We start from the raw sequence: 16,317 nt of genomic DNA, 5'->3' as shown, positions 1-16,317 counted from the left end.
GCCCAGCGAGGGCGGGAATGTGACCGGAGCACCGGGCGTGGCCAGCGTTGGATGGAGCAGAGCAGGGCTGGGGTTCTTCATTGCTCCGTTTAACTCGTAGCAGCTGCAGCGCTCCAGGCTCGTGTCTGCACCCGGGGACATCCGCGGTGAGTAACGGGGCGAACGGCCGAGGCAGGGGATCGGTGGTTGCCGAGGGGCGAGGAGCAGCTGCAGGCTGTGTGGCAGCGGGCTGCCCTCCGTCTCCCTTTCGCGCGGGGAAGACGGGAGCGATGGAGGTGCCTAGGGATGGGCGTTGGCCCGGGGTTCCTGCTTCATTTCACCCGACACAAACTCCAGCTTCCCCAAGTCACGAGTTTTTGGCTTGCAAAATTGCTCCGGATGTGGAACGGAGCCGGTCCCCAGCGGGCTGCTGCCCTCTTGGCCCCGGGCTCCACATAACTTGTCTTTCCACTAGGCTGAGCTGCCCAGGGGGAACACAGGACACGCCCGGTCTCTCTCGCAAGGAGCACGCTCGCTTTCTGCCCACTGAGCCTCAGGAGACATGGCAAAGGTGAGTCACTTCGCAGCTCTCCTTATTTTGTGCTTTCTAAAGGCTAAAAAGCTTCTGTTTTGCCGTGGTAAGTGCTTGTGTGCGTGGCAAGCCCACTCTGGAGGGGCATTAGACCAAATGTGGTGATGATTCCCGTTGCTTTAAATCCATTCTGGCGTTTCTTTCCTGGCTGCTGCTTATTTAATTATTCCTCACTGCCAAGGTTTTCTGTTGCAGCTGCTGTTTTTAACCACAGCTCCATTTTAGTATAGTGGAAACACAGTAAAAGTGCAGGAGTGAATGACGTGGGCTTTCTTGGACTCCTCCAAAGCTAGGCAATTTTCTTTCTAAACTGTCCTTTTTTCCCTTTTTAAAAACTCTTAGCCTATCTCTAATAAATTCACCCCAAATTCCAAAGATGCTGAAACAGAAACTCTGACAACTCATCGTAATCATGTGAGAGAAACATCAGACCAACTTTTTCTCCCAGTTTCCTTTCATTTAGCCAAGGTTTTTGTAGCGCATATTTGTGCTGTGAGTGGGTGTAGCCTTTTTCTGCTGGAGTAAGGAGAAGGAAAAATTTTTTTTTTCTTCTTTACTTTCTTCCGCCATTTAATCTGTGTTGCTTCTCAACACAGACTTTTTATGCTAAACTCCTCAGATAGATCCATAAACTGCTAATCTATTCTAATGCCTTTTCAGCCATTTTCCCCCCCCCCAGAAAGTTTTATGCCTTTTCCAGTATCTTCTTATTTTTTTATTTTGTTATTGGTCACTCTCATTTTCAATGATTAGTTGACTCTATAACATTTTAGGCTAAATGGTTGTTTGAAAAACAAACATAACAATAATCTCCCTATATGTTTACACAATCACATCAAACATAAATAATCCATAATGTCTGAGAAGCCAAAAAAACAAACTTAAAACTGCTGGTCCATATCTTCCAACTGTTTACACAAGTTATTAAACGTATGAGCATGTTCCAGGGGTGTAGTCTGTGGAAGTATTTAATTATGCATCAAGTTGAACTTATATTAATGAAACTTCTAGCAGTAGCGTTTAGCCTCAATATGCATTTTTAACAACCCTCAATATTTACATAAATTAAGGGAAATTGTTACTGTTTTAAACATTATTCTACTGAACTTTACCTGTTTGCTAAAGATTGGATGCTTAGGCTTTTATTGTTATAAACCCCGTTTTCCCAGGAGTTCGGAATGGTTCCAAGATGCTGATTCTGCTCATGATAGTCCAGATAGGCACATGTAGGCTTGGTACCCTGATCGTGGAAACAGATCTCTTGTATCTTTACAGAACCCCACTGAGTTTGTGCAGGCTGCCTTTAGCATTGGGACCATATTTTCTTTTTTCCCTTTTTAAAAAGCCATAAGAGGCCATTCAGTTTCCTCAGTCTACTTCAAATGGAAACTACATTTTATTTTGCTGTGCTCTAATAAACAGTACCTCTGTGAAAATAATATTTCACTCTTCCCCAGTGTAGACTGATTAACAGAGAGACTTAGGTATCTAAAGTGGCAGATAGGCCCCTAATCCAGCTTTTAGACACCACTGATATTCACAAAACCCCTATTCAGGTGCTACTGACTGTATAGATGCTTACATTTCTGTGGGGAGGGGGTGAAGAGGGGGAAATGTGCACAAGCCACCAGAATCCTGCCACTAAGCTGCTCATTGCCCTAGCTCACTACCAACTGCCAGAGGTTTCTCAAACTAGATGTTCCCCTGCCCACCTCGCTTGCAGGGCCTGATCCAGTAGGTGTGCTCAGAGCATGCCTAACCACACAAAAGACAGCAGGGGTGAGCAGGTTGGGAATTTTGGGGTTGATTGGGATACTGGTCCTATTTTACCCAATAGCCCAGTGGTTAGGGCACTCACCTGGTATGTGGGAGACCCAGGTTTGAATCTCCACTCTGCCTGTTTTGGGGCAGGGACTTGAATGCACCTCCTATGAGGGTGCCATAATCACCAGCCCTATATAGGCTATTCTGGAATGAGTGTGTCTCTGCTTCCTTTTTGAAGCTGTTTCATTTTGTAGAAATGTTTCTTGGAACAGAGGCTTGAACTACTGGTTTAATATGTTTATGTTGCTGTTTTTTCTCTGTGTGTGTTTATGCAGCCATAGAGGGTTGTATTTGGAAGTGTCTCAACATTTTTAGCCATAATTGATCCCAGAGAAAGGCAGAACCTTTTAGAAAGTCTGTGGAATAAGCTCTGTTTCATTGTGCACGCATTCATATGTGTATATATATACAAATGCACACAGTTTTCTTAGTGTCTGGCCCAGATAACTTCATAGCATTTTTGAAACAGTGCTATGAAATTAAAATGCAAATCAGAGTAAAAATGAAATGTAAATAAAACTATTGCCATCTAATATTGTATGTGTGTTGAATTGAAGAGTCAGAGTTTGAATAGTTATACAGTGCAACATAGTCACCTTTTTATTAAAAGTGTATATATGTTTAATCACAAATAAATTGTTGAAAAGGTTCAGTAATATATTTTCTTTAGTGTCTCACCTAATCCTTTAAATATTTGGTTATGCCTAGTAATGGCAGAAAAAATATTGTAGTTACTAGCATTTTTGCATGCTACGCTTCCAGCAGAGGAAGGTTTATTTAGCTGGTGAAATAGCTGTAACGACATAGCTACACTATAGTGTAGTACAATTTCTAGACTGAACTCTGTGCATCCCTGTTCACTAGTCTCCTTTGTAATTGGAGGAATGCTGTTGACCTAAAGGGTTGGCTTTCCTCACACTGCTGCACTTGCTAAAGCTGGGAATGGGCGATGGGATGGATCACTTGATGATTACCTGTTCTATTCATTCCCTCTGAAGCACCTGGCATTGGCCACTGTCAGAAGACAGGATACTGGGCTGTATGACCGTTCTTATGGCATTGTACACCAGAAATATTTTCCTAATTTTCAGTTGACCTAGTTGCATTGGAAACTGTGCCTACTGATGTGGGTTAATTTTAAAATAATAATTTTAAAAAAGGGAGCAGTAAGAAACTTTTCTGTTTATAAAATAATGGTTGGATCTGACAATCCCAATATACTTGGGTCCCAGTCCTGCAAACTCTCATATGCTTACTTTCAAGCACATGGGTAATCTCATTGAGCTCAATATCATTCAATGAGATTATTTTTCATGTGGTTAACTACATGTGTGTTTGCAGAATTGAGCCTTGAGTAGTCTCATTTACTTCACTGATGCTACTTGTGTAAGGAGTCTACATGAACAAATGTTTCAGGGTTAGCCCCTAAATGATTGCATGTTTAGGTTTCTCTCCTCTTCTGTTTCTCTGGGCAACTGGTGTCATGATCAGCCTGCACATGTTCTGTGCTAACGTCCAGGAACTGACTCATTGACTCCCACTTGGATGCTGTGTAATTCTTTCCTTTGTCAGAAGTTTAAGTTTAGTAGCACAACCATGTTGGAGTCTATTAACTGGAGCTTAGCTTTTCTCCTTTAAACCTATGTGTCTAGATGGCCAACATAAAATACTGCTCTAGTCATTTTTCATATGTGTCTTTAAAAAAATTATGCATACACACCCACACTTTTGTCAGTGTGGGGTATGTGTGATCCTGTGGTGCCTGGGGCAGCATTCACTGGAAATGCCAAGGTCAAGACAGGCTGCAAAAGGGAGAGCAGATACTCCCAAGACTGGTATAAATAAGCTATGTGGAAGGGTAACACTGCTCTGGTCTAAAAGGCTGTGATATGAGCTATGTGGCAGGGCCATTTTATAAGTCCAATAAATACATACAGTAGCAGTATAGGCTATAGCAACTTTGCTTCAGAGTGGAATGTGTAGCATGCAAATGAACCCTAATACCCATCCGAAGTATGCATCCGAAGAAGTGGGCTGTAGTCCACGAAAGCTTATGCTCTAATAAATTTGTTAGTCTCTAAGGTGCCACAAGTACTCCTGTTCTTTTTGCGGATACAGACTAACATGGCTGCTACTCTGAAACCTAATACCCAGAATGATTTTCTAGCTTATATCTATGCCAAAAAAATTCAGGAATCTTTTGGCAACCTCAGTAAATGCAGTAACTTGGCTAAAAGATGACTAAGTAATTTAGGATCATTGAAAGGAAATTTATGAATTGTTCAGGGTGTTTCCAGTTAAGTGGATAAGCAAAGGAAAACCTGAGGCTGGAAACCACTTTCTAAATGTGAGGCTTTAGAGACTGTGGAATAGTCTCCCAGGGGAAATGGTGATAGTTCCATGGCTTGAATTATCTAAAACTAGACTATGTAAAGTCCTAGAGAATATTCTGTTGAATAACCTTGCATTGGCAAGGGTTATGGACAAGGTAACCTGATGGAGGCCTTTTTTTAATCTCTATCTGATTTGCTAAATCAAGTTCTGTTTGTTAATGTGATCAGTAGAGACTTATTTCCAAGGGCTGTTGAGAAAAGACAATGAATATATGCTGTAAGGCTTATAGTAGAAACACTGCCCATTGTTTGAAATGGAAAAAGAAAATGTTACAAGGGGAGTATCTCATCCCTCACGTATGTTGTGAACTGAAGAAATCTATTAGAAATGTTGTATTGCTATGTGTATGTTTAAATGCTGATATGATACTGGTTAATTTGTTTGTTTACCTTTAGTGCTTCTCAGAATGTGAGATGAGATTAATTTGAGACACATGGCAACGCTCCCACTAGGGCATGATGCAAACTTGGCTCGAGAAACTATTACTTCCAGTGTGCATTGATGCTGGTTACTGCTCCCATGTCAGTTCTACGCTTTCTCCTTTCCATTCTGGCCGATTTCCTCCCCCCCCCCCCCCCCCCCCCCCCCCCCCATGCAAAATCACTTCCACCGATTTGTAACAATAGCACTGAGTAATTGAAATTGCCAAGCTGAGGTCAGGACTTCCTTTCAGAAGCCAGGTGGCTTGTAAAATATGGTTGAAGAGAAATAAACAAATTATTTTCAGGATTTCTACTGTATTTGCATATATCCTTGTTGGTATTTTTGAACTGTACCTGAATGTTAACTGGAATTTTTTTTTGGGGGGGGGGAGGGAAGGGACGGGGGCGCAATATTCAACTGATGTACAGAAAGCTTATTGACAGACTGGGCTAGAATAGGAGGAACAGAATTTGGTATAAGAAACCATATCTTTGAAAAGGCCCTGGGATTATTCAGTACATTGCTGCAGTTATGTGAAATGAACATCTAGAGCAAGGACAACATAAATACTTGCCCTGAGAGTAAAAGTGTTAAAAAATTTAATTGAAAATGTACAGCGTTTTTATCGGTGTTTTAAACATCCGGTGGGGGTTAACAGAGAATTATATTCCTACTGTGGAATCCTGGAAGATAGTCATGTACAGGCAGACTTAAAAAACCGAACAGACATAGTCTCTTTCTTTTTAATCAAATTGGTTTTCAGAGAAAATTCTAGACTCTCCTTTTGGTTTCCTCCACGTTCAGGGCCCTTTATAGCTCTACCCGTCTCTACCTACTCATTCCTGTTTCTTGATACATCCACCTCTGCTCTGCCAGCAGTACCAGTCTCAACTGTCCACTTCTCCAACAAATGCCTTATACGTGGGACGTTGTCGTCGTGCTGATCACTGCCTTTCTGCTGTGGTGCCTACAAGAAATCTCAGTGAATGATGGCTAGGCTTGGGGTAGAGGGGAAAAGGGAAAATAATAATAATTTTATATATAAATTGCATTTGCTCTGGTGTTTCCTCTCTCCCATCCCTAGTATATCACTTGTCTTACAATTGTAAGATTTTTGGGGCAGGGATTTTGCCTACCTAGCACAGTACAATGGGGCCCTGCTCTGCAGTATTTAGAGGATCCAATAAGAGAGAGAACTGCTACCTAGTAACTCCTGTTAAATTCTATCGGACTTTACCATAAGGGTGGCTAATTTTAATGTATTTGATTCTAAAAGAGAACTTCTGAAGGTGATGTACAAAACAGTGTAATTGTGTGTGTGTGTGTGTGTGTGTGTGCGCGCGCACATGCCCATGTGCTGACCCTTTCATTCTTACGTTGTGACCTATATTGCCTATTGTGACTTACTTCTTACCAAATTTAGCTGGGCCATTCAATAATAAAAAGGTGCTCATGTCAAAGGAAACAGGAAGTAAAGTTGAATGCCAGTGTGAATTTTAAAGTGTCATATTGTTTTTCAGAAGAGTATCATGAAACTTCTTAAAATGTGGTGCTGTGTGACAGATCTATAATACCTTGTTCTCCAGATAAGTGATATACCTCTTGCATTCTATGTCTGGGGTCAATTCTTTTAAAACTGCACGAGTCTCCCTAGGATTCTGTGTACAACTCTTCCTAGGACATGTCCTGTATGTAAATGTAAAGCCACAAATGGTATGGTTCGTTATAGGAGCCATGTCACTACGTTGCTTTTAGGTGCTAATGTTTAAGGCCTTGGTCTTGCAAGCCACTTCATGCAAATGTACCCATGCCCCTGGTAGCTCCTGTGTACACTGAATTGAAACCAAGTTAGCACCTATCTGGTAAGAATTGTGTTTAGATATTGTAGCAAGAACTGGTTTAAACAGCATTTTTCTAGCAAAAAAATTTAACATTCAAATCTCAGTCCCAAGTCACAGCTGTGATCCTAATATGAGCAGATGTGCAGTGGACTCATTAAATAAGCGGATATCTGCTGCTTCATGGCATTTTTCTCCTGTAGTTCGCAAGAGGGACCGTGAAGGACTTCCCTGGTTTTGATGCCAGAACTGATGCTGAGACTCTCCGTAAGGCAATGAAAGGATTGGGTAAGAATTATGGATATGTCCGCTCAGAGGTAGTTATTTCTATCATCTAGATGGGAAGCTTTTCGTTTTCCTTTTCTGACACAATACAATGGCTGTGTACTGAAGTTTTACATTAGCTAAAGCAAACAAAGATAAGAAGAGATTTTTAATTTTTATGTGTGATGGAATTAACCCTGTGAGCACAAGAGTCAGGGTTTCTTCCAATTCTGGTTCTGCCATTCTCAAGGAAGTTCACCCCTAGCCCAGCCCAGGGAGGTACAAGCCACTTCCCTTATTCAAAAGTAGGGGTGTGTGTGCAGGAATTCAAGTTTGGCCCCTTTTGCAGGGGCACATTCTGTTCCCCCTCTTCCCTCCCCCCCCCCCCCCCCCCCTGCCCGTCTCTCCCCCCCCCCCCCCCCCCCTCCTGGGAGGAACTAACTCTTCCCTTGGTTGGAAGGAGCTTGCTCTTCCCTCTTGCCTGCCCCAGCAGGAGCTCACCTCCCCCATTTTCATCCTCGCTGCTGGGGCTGGAGGAATCCTATGCCCCTGACAATTACTGGGGTGTGTGTCTGTGCCCATGCTTGCCCCCCCTTTGTGCACGGCCCTGTTCAAAAGCTGCTGTCCTAGCTTGCATTCCCTACTGCCTTGGCCTCAGTGAGGCTAGCAGCAGGAGGGAATCAGTGGAGGTTTAGGGAGTCCCTTGCTACACTTCTTCTACTGCAATCCACCCTTTACCTCCTCTAGCCAGACCTCCACATCAGGAGTTTTTGTGGGGGTAATGCAGAGCTGGAATAACCAGCTCTGTGTCTTACAGAGAAGCCCCCTTTCCTGGTGCTGTTTTTCGGGGGCACTTAGCTCTGCCCTATGGCCCCTTTGCGTCAGTATAACCAGAGCAAAGGGCCGGTAGGACTATGTGAATCTAGCCCTCTCTGAGCTTGGGTAAGGCATAGGTATACTTTTTGTATCTCAGTTTATCCATGTAGGACCACACTGTGATACCCCTACTCATGCTGCATCATTAATGGAAATAGTAACTGCTCTGTATGAATAAGGGTTTTGCCATCTGGTGCACATAAAGTAAGAATAGGATATAGCTATCCTATCAGGGTTAATGGCTAGATGCATCCCTGGTGTTAACTCCAGGGGTGCATTCAGCCTGAAGTAAATCACAGAGTCACACATGAGAAGTTTTATAGAAGTACAAAGTATGATTAATTTCTGTAGCTGCTGTCTGTCATGTTGGGAGCTGAGCCTGCAGTGGTATCCTGCCTGAGAGCAGCATGTTAGAACTCCATCCATTTTATTTTCAGTGTGTCAGAATCTAATGGCATGGCTTGAGGTGGAAATTTTCATCAGTGTTGCTATTTAACTAAACTGCTGTCTGCTTTTTATCTTTGATTTAGTGACACTTCATAACGTTCAGTCCTCTCAAAGTTTACACCATTAGATTTCTAAAAAAGTTTTTATAACTGTTAATGTTCTTTCCTCCCCCCCCCCCCCTTTTCAAATAACTTCAGGTACTGATGAAGAGGCTGTCCTGAAGATCCTTACTAGCAGAAGCAATGCTCAACGCCAACAAATTGCAGCTGCTTTTAAAACCTTATTTGGCAGGGTAAGAGGAGGAAGAAAGTACTCTAAAAATCAGTTGAATGGAACACTCTCACAGTCCATCTGCTCTTCTGTAGAATGTTCATTTAATGAGAATATGTGGTTCTGTTGTTTGTCTGACTTTTCCTTTAAAAATATATCATAATCCCCAATGAAATAAGAATATTCAGTTTAGATTATCACATAGACATTACATTTTCTTTTCCATGTGCTCTTCCTGTGGAGTCTTCTGACCCAGTATAGTCCAAACGGCATCTTCACTTTCCTACTACTCTTTTGTGTGCTTCAAGGATTGATCCTCATTCCTGATATACAGAGACATACAAGTATTTTGATGCCAGAGGTGATTCTTGATCTAGTGGCACAGGAAAACCAGTATACAAGTAATGAAACAAACAACTGGTGGTGACTAAAGAGAAGGGGTTGTGGGCTTAAATTTCAAAGTGCCCGTGCTTGTGGTGAGTGCCTGTGACTTGACTTCAGTTGGCATTATGGGTGCTTGAAACTTTGGAAAATCTGGCCCTGGCATATGAAGTCTTCTCCAAATCTAGATAGAGATTTCCAAATCTGTCTAGGGGATTTAGACTTAGCATTGAAAATCTCAACCATTGTTCTTGTGTTCAGTATGGGTATGTCTACACTGGAAACTTCAAAGCGCTGCCATGGGAATGCTCCCGCGGTAGTGCTTTGAAGTACGAGTGTGGTCGCTCACGAGAGAGCTCTCTCAGTGCACCTGGTAATCCACCTCTACGAGGGGATTAGCTCCGAGTGCTGGGAGTGCAGGTCGGAGCCTGTCTACACTAGCGCTTTAAAGCGCTCAGACTTGTTGTGCTCAGGGGGGTGATTTTTCACACCCCTGAGTCAGCAAGTTAGAGTGCTATAAAATGTAAGTGTAGACAAGCCCTATGAATAAGATAGTTCAGTTGAAGGGTGTAGTAAGATGAGGCCCTGAGACATAAACCCTTGGTATCAGAGCCCGGTATGAGGCCTGAGGCCTGAACTGATGTAATGGTCAAGATGTTGCTAACGTAAAGCGAAGTTAGGCTGTGAGCCAGAGGCAGGCCCTGCTCACAGAAGTTGGCAAGAGGAAGGCTACTAAAAGCACGTATGAAAGCACTAATAAAATGAACGTATGCCAGAACGGCACCAGAACAGCCTGATATGAACGCATCCCACACAGATAACAAGGAACAGGCAGACCCAGCCTAAAGACAGTATGAAAGGACAATACGATGCATAGACAGTATGATGGATACTTATTTGTCCTGCACCATAAGAGAGGCAACACCGTAATGCATAGAGGGGCTGTACCTCAGTGCATTCAACGATGCGTAACCTGTCTGTGCCTGTGTATAAGACTGCATCCCTGAGTGGACGTCTTTGTCTGGCCTAGGGGGCAGTGGAAAGTTCCGCCACTGACTGAGCCGGTCCATTGTCAGGGAGCACATATGTACTAGCAGACCCATCGATATCTAATCCAGCGAGCTAGAGGCAGTGTTTCTCTTCGACAATAAACCTGGCTGGGAGCCTTCGTACCTTACTAGAGTCTGTGGTCATTGGGGGTTCTCTTGGGGTCTGCCGTGCCAGCTATCTGCGCAGAGCTGGGGCAGCACACAGAGGGTACACACGCACGCAGCCGACTGATATCAACATTGAACAGAGCAGAGCACCACACCCGTGGCCATCTGACGACAAAGGGGGTTGGGTGGACATTTAACTGTTAAAAACTATTTTTTAATATGCAAAAAACTCCTTCATTTGCTGAGGTTGTATTAGTTCATTACTTTTATCCTGTTAGTATCCTGCTTTTGCTTTCATCTAATAATTTTAGTCCTCAAATGAGGTTCATCAAAGTATTTTCTATAACCCACAGACCAAAATGTATTCCTGTATTACAAATACCTATGCGTTCTCTACCTTAGACTTTCAGCTACACTTCCCCCGTCTCAAAAAACTTAGCAACGTCTCAGCTATGTGCATGCCTTTTGAAATGGCTTCCTTCCTAATTGTAGCACTGTTTATTCTGTGAGTTAGGATCTTGTAGATGACCTGAAATCAGAACTGACTGGCAAATTTGAAACCCTGATGGTGGCTTTGATGAGACCAGCACAACTTTTTGATGCCCATGAACTGAAGCATGCCCTTAAGGTAAAAGGAGTGGGAGAAAATGAAACAATTGAAAGAAATATTTCTTGCTCCAATCTTGTCGCTTTAAGAATGATTTGCTTCCTTTGAGTTAGAGATTTCATTTTAATGCTAATAACATACTATACTGATTACATTCATGTTTCTAACATTGATTTTCATGACTTGACTTGTTATTAACAGATCATCAGAGATAGGTAGGTTAGAAATCAAGAATTACAAAAATGTCTGCTTTCAAAGAAACACTAGATGTTAAAAGATCAGTGTCTGTGGAGTTGGGCATTAAAAGGTGTGCACCTTGAGACTTGTCTTACTTAGTAGCAGTTAATTTCAGTGTAGTGGGTTTTTTGTGTGTGTTTTTTGTTTAAAAAAACTACTCCTTGCCGCATTGTTCAATATAATATTTATTGTGCAGCACACAGAAAAGACAGTTTACTCACATCATACTAGGAATCACAAGGTCCATAGATTGTTCAGGGCAGTTGATAAGTTAGTGCAGTGGTTTCCAAACTTCTGTTATTAACCGCTGTTTAAGAGAGAGATCCTCTTGTGCACCGATGTATCAGGAGTGGTTGATGATTGGTTTTATCCCTTCATTGGGTATCTGTATTGTTTTCCTTGTATAGATCTGCACTAATCTCTCCAGGTCCCTCTGTAGTTTGGTCATGTTCACCTCCATGCGTCCCTCCCCACCCCCCTTTCCATTTTTAGTATGGTCAAAAGTTTAACGGGTGAATTTACATCAGTGTGTGATGAAGTGGTACCTTGAATAGAGATGGGTTAGTCAATGACATGCTCTTGTAAATTGGTGCTCTAAGTAAAAATTTATGGGCAGGTGTTTATCCCTTTTGAATCAGGTCTAAAAATGTACTATTAATACATAGGAAGAATTAAACTCTTGTAAATTTGTAACAGTTCTCTTTTTGGCTAAATGCATTGCTCCCTTTTTGGGGGGAAAAAGAAGCAGATAAAATAGGAAACTGGTGCTATCTATCTAGTCCTACAGTTTGAGCATGTTGTTCAGTGTGCCTTGACTTCTTTTCTGAAGCACTGTTGCTATTTGTCCCTGATGACATCAATTTTGAAGGCCAGGGGTTAAAATATGAATGTCTCTGAATTGTTTGTAGAATTTACTAATTAAACCAGAGAACGTTGAACTTGACATGGTACTATCTAGTGCTCGGTCAAGTGACCTGGAGAGGTAAATTCCCAAGACCTTTGTTAGCACACTGGTTAATAGGTTAGCTACGTAAACTGCTTTTCCAAGGACCTTCCTGCTGAGAATAGTATCCTAACCAAATATTGACTTTGAAGTCTGGGATTTTTTTGTAACGTCTCAAATAATATTTGGAGAGGGAAGGAGAAGGGACATTGAACATAGGAACAAGTAGAAGCCTGGCTGAGAAGAGGCAAAAAAACTGTCCCTCCCCGATTAATTTTGTTTTTAAAAAAGGGCAAAGAAAAATGGGCAGAATGGAGGGTTGTAGGAGAGCAGGGATGAATAGTGAAGCAAGATTTTTTTTTTTTTTCTTTTCCCTCTAACACTCAACGTTAAAATAGAATAAATGATATTAAACAAAGATGGTTAGGTTGTTAACATTTTTTCTTTTTAAAAATAAGTGGGCTAGATTCACAAAAGGACTTAGATACCCAACTGCCACTTTAGGTGCCTAAATCCCAGAATTAGGCATCGCTGGGATTTGCCAAATCCTCACTCAGATGCTACCGAGACCTGTGGGCACCTAAACTTGTTCATCACCTAAATTTTTGCAGTAAAAGTTCACGTGACACCTATATTTCTGCCTCTCTGCATATGCTCTGCTGCCTCACCCTAGGCATCTGGATGTCTAAGCTCCAGTGTTATGCATGAACTGGGGGAAGACAAGTGCTCCTTCGCCTGACTCGCTTGCAGGGCCTGATCTGGTAAGCATGCTCAGAGCTCACCTGCTGGATTAGGCCCTCATAGGTGAGCTCATAAAATGAGTGGGGAGGACTTTCCTTTTGTAACCTTTAGCCCGGTGGTTAGAACACTTATTTGGGATGTGGGAGACACCCCCCGCCTCCTCCATTCAAGTCCCCCATCTGCCTAATGAGAAAAGGATTTGAACTCTCAGGTGCATCTGATGAAGTGGGTTATAGCTCATGAAAGCTTATGCCCAAATAAATTTGTTAGTCTCTAAGGTGCCACAAGGACTCATCATTGTTTTTGCCGATACAGACTAACACGGCTACCCCTCTAAAACCTGAACTCTCAGGTAAGCATCGTAACCACTGTCCTGTAGAATATTCTGATAGGTGGTGGGACGGCATCCCTCAGTCTCTCCTGTTTAAGCTGGATAAATAATGAGAGTGATGGGGTTGGTGGGGAAGAGAGAGAGTGTCATTTTTCAGGACCGTGCATTCTCTATAGTCTAGTAGTTAGGACACCCATGTGGGAGATCCAGGATCCAGTCCCCTTGCTCCAGTGACTGTTTTTATTTATCCACAGCTGAACAGCTTCAACAGTAGAGACTGAGGGAGCCCAATGTCAGAATATCCCACAGCTCACTGGCTAGGGCATTCACTGGAGAGGTGGCAGATCCTTTCTCCCCCTCAGGTGGCAGGGGGACTTAAATCGGAGGTTTCCCACATCCCGGGTAAGCCCTCACCTCTGGGCTAAAGGTTATAAGAGAACTCTTTGCAAAAACGGGTGTAGGTGTCTAATGCCAAGACAGGGTTTGCAGGTCAGACTCGCAAGCAGAGAGAGGCACTTCCTTGTAGCCCAGACTTAGGTGCTGAGCACTTTGGGGTGTGTGTGTGTGTCTTAGGACCTACCCCTCACCTTGGCATCTCCTTGCCTTGTACTTAGGTGCCTTGGCTGCTTAGGCAGGGAGCTGCTGGCTTTTGTGCATCCCAATCTGAGGCGCCTCTTTCCACTTTCATTGTATAGAGAGCCTATGTGCTTAAGTCAGGTTTTGTGAATCTCAGTGATTTTTCTAGGTGGCTAAAAGTTAGGCACTGAGTGTCACCACTAGGGTGACCAGACGTCCCGATATTTAACTCTGTCTCATGTCCCGACCGATGCATGATCGGGATGCCATTTGTCCTGATATTCAGTAGGGTTGTCAGGCTCCCTACCCGGCTCCGTGCAGCTCCCCAGAAGTGGCGACCTCTCCCTCTGGATCCTAGGCAGAGGAGAGCCATAGGGGCTCTGTGTGCTGCTGCCTCCATGAGTGCCGGCTCCGCAGCTCCCATAGGCAAGGAACTGCGGCCAATGGGAGCTGCTGGGGCGAAGCCTGTGAGCGGAGGCAGTACGCAGAGCTGCCTGGCTGCGCCTCCGCCTAGGACCCAGAGGGAGATGTTGCCACTTCCAGCGAGCCGCCTGAGGTAAGCGCCGCCAGGAACCTGCACCTGAAGCCCCTCCCACACCCCAACTCCCTGCCCCAGGCCTGAGCCCCCTCCCGCACCCAAACTCAGCACCCTGCTCCTCTGCCCCTACCCTAGCCCTGAGACCCCCCCCCACTTGCAGCCCCTGACCTGCGACATGCGCTGGGGGCTGTAGCCTCTGACCCACAGCATGTGGCGGGGCCTGGAGCTGGGGCCGTGCGACCCTGGCTTGCGGCGGGGGCCTGGAGCCAGGGCCTTGCGCCCCCCTCACAGCTTCCTAGGACTGTGAGCCTGTGGCTGACTCCCATGTGTCCCTCTATTTTGCGATCTGGTCACCCTAGTCCCCACACCTTTGTCAATCTAGCTGTATGTGTTCAGATGATGGTGGATAAACTGAATGACTTCATTATTTATAAGTAATTTATTAATAGAATTTTCTCATTTCAGAAGAGTTGTAAATATCTGCTGGGGCCAGGTGGCTGACTGTTTCTTGTTTGAAGAAAACCATTTTGAGCTAGGGCTGATTAGGATTCATTTTGTATCCCCCTAGAGGCATAGCCAATCCAGGATTGCATAAATAAGGTGTTTATAAGGTTTATAAAACCTTGGCTTTTATAAATATTCTACTCAAAGGAGTGGAAAGTGACTGTTGTGCACATTGTAATTAGAGCACGTTGACTTAAAATACTTGGTTGCCTGAGTAGGCAATTTTATTTAAAAAATGTGTGTTCATGGTGACTAAAAGGTTGGTTGTAAATGTAGTGCAATTCAAGTGATGTAGCCATAGTTCCTGGGTTGACTCAGTTATGCGAGTGATCCTATTGAGACATTGTAAGACAAGGTGAGCACCAGAGAGTTGCCTAGGAAGTACGGTTACATCATTTCAACTGCACTAATGTTACAGATCATGTTACCTAAATGAAATAGAGCTTGGTGTGCTTGAGCACTGAGGGTCTCATCCAAAGCTCATTGAAGTCATAGAAGTCTTTCCATTGTTTTTGTTGAGCTTTCAGTTAGGCCCCATTTAAAGTCAAACCAAACCTTAAAAACTGACTTTATTTCAAGAAGAAAAGTACGCAGCTGGTAGAAAGAAAACTGTGCTCTCCCCACCCCAAAGTTTGTTAGGTAGAATACTGCGGTTGGGTTTGTAAGAAATAATTATCTTTCTCTCAGTTACTGTGTCAATTGCTCTGTATTTGTGCTCTTAATGTAGGGAGCAGGAACCAACGAGAAAGTGCTGACTGAAATTCTTGCCTCCAGAACAACTGCAGAGCTGCGGAATATAAAACAAGTTTATCTGGAAGGTAAAGTTCAGTCAGTGTTTAAAATGTCTCCTCTTTTTATCCCTCTTAACATTTTTCCCTCTTAACATTTTTAATGTCTGTGTTAACACTGCGTACTTGAGAGCTGAGGGAAGAAATGGGGATGGGAGTGCAAAATGAAGACTTGTCTTACAATTAGAATTTTATTCTGGTGGGTTTGGGACTCCTGCACTGCCAGAGGCTAGTGCTCAGGCACAGCTGTACAGTCTAACTTTTCTTTTTGACCAAATTGTAGTTGGGATGCAACGTTTAATATTTTTTCCTTTTATAGTGGGATTTCATTTAAATTTGGCCCTTTTCTGTTGATTTTATTCACTCTAAAGTGTGTGAGGGAGTCCAATAATGGGGAAGGAGGAAATTGGCACCACATAACAAACTGAAACTCTTATCTAAAATCAGCTATTTAAGATTTTTGCTTGCTATCTGAGCACCACCTAGGGCTATCTTCCTTTTGAGCAATCTAAGGCTATTCATGCTAAAGCCAATGCATCTCTTCCTCTATGTTTCTAGGGATGAGATGAGCCACAGAGAGTACAGCATCCCCAATAAGAGTGATGGG

The 16,317-nt window shown here is 43.4% G+C and overlaps 1 protein-coding gene across 1 annotated transcript in view; it reads left to right on the top strand.

Moving 5' to 3' along the window:
• Positions 1 to 468: 468 nt before the first annotated feature.
• ANXA5 (annexin A5) overlaps positions 469 to 16,317 on the top strand; it is a gene marked incomplete at its 5' end in the record, with an annotated part of 29,051 nt that continues 13,202 nt past the window's right edge. Inside the window, 5 exon segments of the mRNA XM_034771057.1 lie at positions 469 to 550; positions 7,254 to 7,338; positions 8,835 to 8,929; positions 10,960 to 11,073; positions 15,650 to 15,740. Of these exon segments, the coding sequence (XP_034626948.1) occupies positions 542 to 550; positions 7,254 to 7,338; positions 8,835 to 8,929; positions 10,960 to 11,073; positions 15,650 to 15,740 (394 nt within the window).

This window comes from Trachemys scripta, chromosome 5 (genome assembly GCF_013100865.1).
Source record: "Trachemys scripta elegans isolate TJP31775 chromosome 5, CAS_Tse_1.0, whole genome shotgun sequence".
Taxonomy (NCBI): Eukaryota; Metazoa; Chordata; order Testudines; family Emydidae; genus Trachemys; species Trachemys scripta.
This window is presented reverse-complemented; position numbering and strand designations above follow the sequence as displayed.